A 3191-nucleotide genomic window follows, 5' to 3' on the forward strand; every position below is an offset into this window, starting at 1 on the left:
TCTTCAGTCAGTCAGACAGACAGTCTCTCTAGCTGTCTCTTCAGTCAGTCAGACAGGCAGTCTCTCTAGCTGTCTCTTCAGTCAGTCAGACAGACAGTCTCTCTAGCTGTCTCTTCAGTCAGTCAGACAGGCAGTCTCTCTAGCTGTCTCTTCAGTCAGTCAGACAGGCAGTCTCTCTAGCTGTCTCTTCAGTCAGTCAGACAGACAGTCTCTCTAGCTGTCTCTTCAGTCAGTCAGACAGACAGTCTCTCTAGCTGTCTCTTCAGTCAGACAGGCAGTCTCTCTAGCTGTCTCTTCAGTCAGTCAGACAGACAGTCTCTCTAGCTGTCTCTTCAGTCAGTCAGACGGGCAGTCTCTTTAGCTGTCTCTTCAGTCAGTCAGACAGGCAGTCTCTCTAGCTGTCTCTTCAGTCAGTCAGACGGGCAGTCTCTTTAGCTGTCTCTTCAGTCAGTCAGACAGGCAGTCTCTCTAGCTGTCTCTTCAGTCAGTCAGACAGACAGTCTCTAGCTGTCTCTTCAGTCAGTCAGACAGGCAGTCTCTCTAGCTGTCTCTTCAGTCAGTCAGACAGACAGTCTCTCTAGCTGTCTCTTCAGTCAGTCAGACAGGCAGTCTCTCTAGCTGTCTCTTCAGTCAGTCAGACAGGCAGTCTCTCTAGCTGTCTCTTCAGTCAGTCAGACAGACAGTCTCTCTAGCTGTCTCTTCAGTCAGTCAGACAGGCAGTCTCTCTAGCTGTCTCTTCAGTCAGTCAGACAGGCAGTCTCTCTAGCTGTCTCTTCAGTCAGTCAGACAGACAGTCTCTCTAGCTGTCTCTTCAGTCAGTCAGACAGACAGTCTCTAGCTGTCTCTTCAGTCAGTCAGACAGGCAGTCTCTCTAGCTGTCTCTTCAGTCAGTCAGACAGACAGTCTCTCTAGCTGTCTCTTCAGTCAGTCAGACGGGCAGTCTCTTTAGCTGTCTCTTCAGTCAGTCAGACAGGCAGTCTCTCTAGCTGTCTCTTCAGTCAGTCAGACAGGCAGTCTCTCTAGCTGTCTCTTCAGTCAGTCAGACAGGCAGTCTCTTTAGCTGTCTCTTCAGTCAGTCAGACAGACAGTCTCTCTAGCTGTCTCTTCAGTCAGTCAGACAGGCAGTCTCTCTAGCTGTCTCTTCAGTCAGTCAGACAGACAGTCTCTCTAGCTGTCTCTTCAGTCAGTCAGACAGGCAGTCTCTCTAGCTGTCTCTTCAGTCAGTCAGACAGGCAGTCTCTCTAGCTGTCTCTTCAGTCAGTCAGACAGGCAGTCTCTCTAGCTGTCTCTTCAGTCAGTCAGACGGGCAGTCTCTCTAGCTGTCTCTTCAGTCAGTCAGACAGACAGTCTCTCTAGCTGTCTCTTCAGTCAGTCAGACAGACAGTCTCTAGCTGTCTCTTCAGTCAGTCAGACAGGCAGTCTCTCTAGCTGTCTCTTCAGTCAGTCAGACAGACAGTCTCTAGCTGTCTCTTCAGTCAGTCAGACAGACAGTCTCTCTAGCTGTCTCTTCAGTCAGTCAGACAGACAGTCTCTAGCTGTCTCTTCAGTCAGTCAGACAGACAGTCTCTCTAGCTGTCTCTTCAGTCAGTCAGACAGACAGTCTCTAGCTGTCTCTTCAGTCAGTCAGACAGACAGTCTCTAGCTGTCTCTTCAGTCAGTCAGACAGACAGTCTCTCTAGCTGTCTCTTCCTTGCTCTCTCTATACCCCCCCCCCCCCCCCTCTCTCTCTCTCTCGCTTTGTCTTTTAAATTAATTTCAAATGGGCTTTATTGGCATGGGAAACAGGTTTACATTGCCAAAGCAAGTAAAAAATATAGATTTACATTTACAGTAAACATTACACACACAAAAGTTTCAAAAGAATAACGTTTAGAATGTTATATTATTAGCTATGTACAGTGTTGTCTCTCTCTCTCTCTACCTATCTGTGTGTTGGTTCCTGCGGCGATCCCAGTCCAGTGATGGAGGTCCCCACAGACAGCCCCTTCACTGAGGAGCAGACACGCCTATACTTCAGAGACATCGTCTTGGGCATGGAGTACTGTGAGTACCACCATCATACTCCTCCCACGCCTCTTCCTCTCTTTTCCCCTCATACATACAATACTGTATATACCGGTACATCAGCAGAGGCTTACACTGAGCTACCAGACTGCCTGACTGCCAGACTGCCTGACTACCAGACTGCCTGACTACCAGACTGCCTGACTGCCAGACTGCCTGACTATCAGACTGCCAGACTGCCTGACTACAAGACTGCCTGACTATCAGACTGCCAGACTGCCTGACTACCAGACTGCCTGACTATCAGCCTGCCAGACTGCCTGACTATCAGACTGCCAGACTGCCTGACTACCAGACTGCCTGACTATCAGACTGCCAGACTGCCTGACTATCAGACTGCCTGACTATCAGACTGCCTGACTATCAGACTGCCAGACTGCCTGACTACCAGACTGCCTGACTGACTACCAGACTGCCTGACTACCAGACTGCCTGACTGACTACCAGACTGCCTGACTATCAACCTGCCAGACTGTCTGACTATCAGCCTGCCAGACTGCCTGACTACAAGACTGCCTGACTATCAGACTGCCAGACCGCCTGACTACCAGACTGCCTGACTACCAGACTGCCTGACTACCAGACTGCCAGACTATCAGACTGCCAGACTGCCTGACTGACTACCAGACTGCCTGACTATCAGACTGCCAGACTGCCTGACTATCAGACTGCCAGACTGCCTGACTACCAGACTGCCTGACTACCAGACTGCCTGACTATCAGACTACTAGACTGCCTGACTATCAGACTGCCAGACTGCCTGACTACCAGACTGCCTGACTATCAGACTACTAGACTGCCTGACTATCAGACTGCCAGACTGCCTGACTACCAGACTGCCTGACTACCAGACTGCCTGACTATCAGACTACTAGACTGCCTGACTATCAGACTACTAGACTGCCAGACTGCCTGACTACCAGACTGCCTGACTATCAGACTACTAGACTGCCTGACTATCAGACTACTAGACTGCCTGACTATCAGACTACTAGACTGCCTGACTATCAGACTGCCAGACTGCCTGACTACCAGACTGCCTGACTACCCCATATCATAATCTCAGTGGAGAAGAGAAGCCAGCCTCCATCACTGAACAAGGTAGAACAGTGTGCCTGGTAGACTTG

At 50.2% G+C, this 3191-nt stretch overlaps 1 protein-coding gene across 1 annotated transcript in view; it reads left to right on the forward strand.

Moving 5' to 3' along the window:
- LOC311119098 (calcium/calmodulin-dependent protein kinase kinase 1-like) overlaps positions 1-2043 on the forward strand; it is a gene marked incomplete at its 3' end in the record, with an annotated part of 19055 nt that extends 17012 nt beyond the window's left edge. Inside the window, exon 6 of the mRNA XM_084193843.1 lies at positions 1955-2043. Coding sequence (XP_084049969.1) covers positions 1955-2043 — 89 coding nt within the window. The remainder of the gene's footprint in view (positions 1-1954) is intronic.
- Between the last annotated feature and the right edge of the window lie 1148 nt (positions 2044-3191).

Source organism: Coregonus lavaretus (genome assembly GCF_964263955.1).
Source record: "Coregonus lavaretus genome assembly, contig: HAP1_SCAFFOLD_8219, whole genome shotgun sequence".
Taxonomy (NCBI): domain Eukaryota; kingdom Metazoa; phylum Chordata; class Actinopteri; order Salmoniformes; family Salmonidae; genus Coregonus; species Coregonus lavaretus.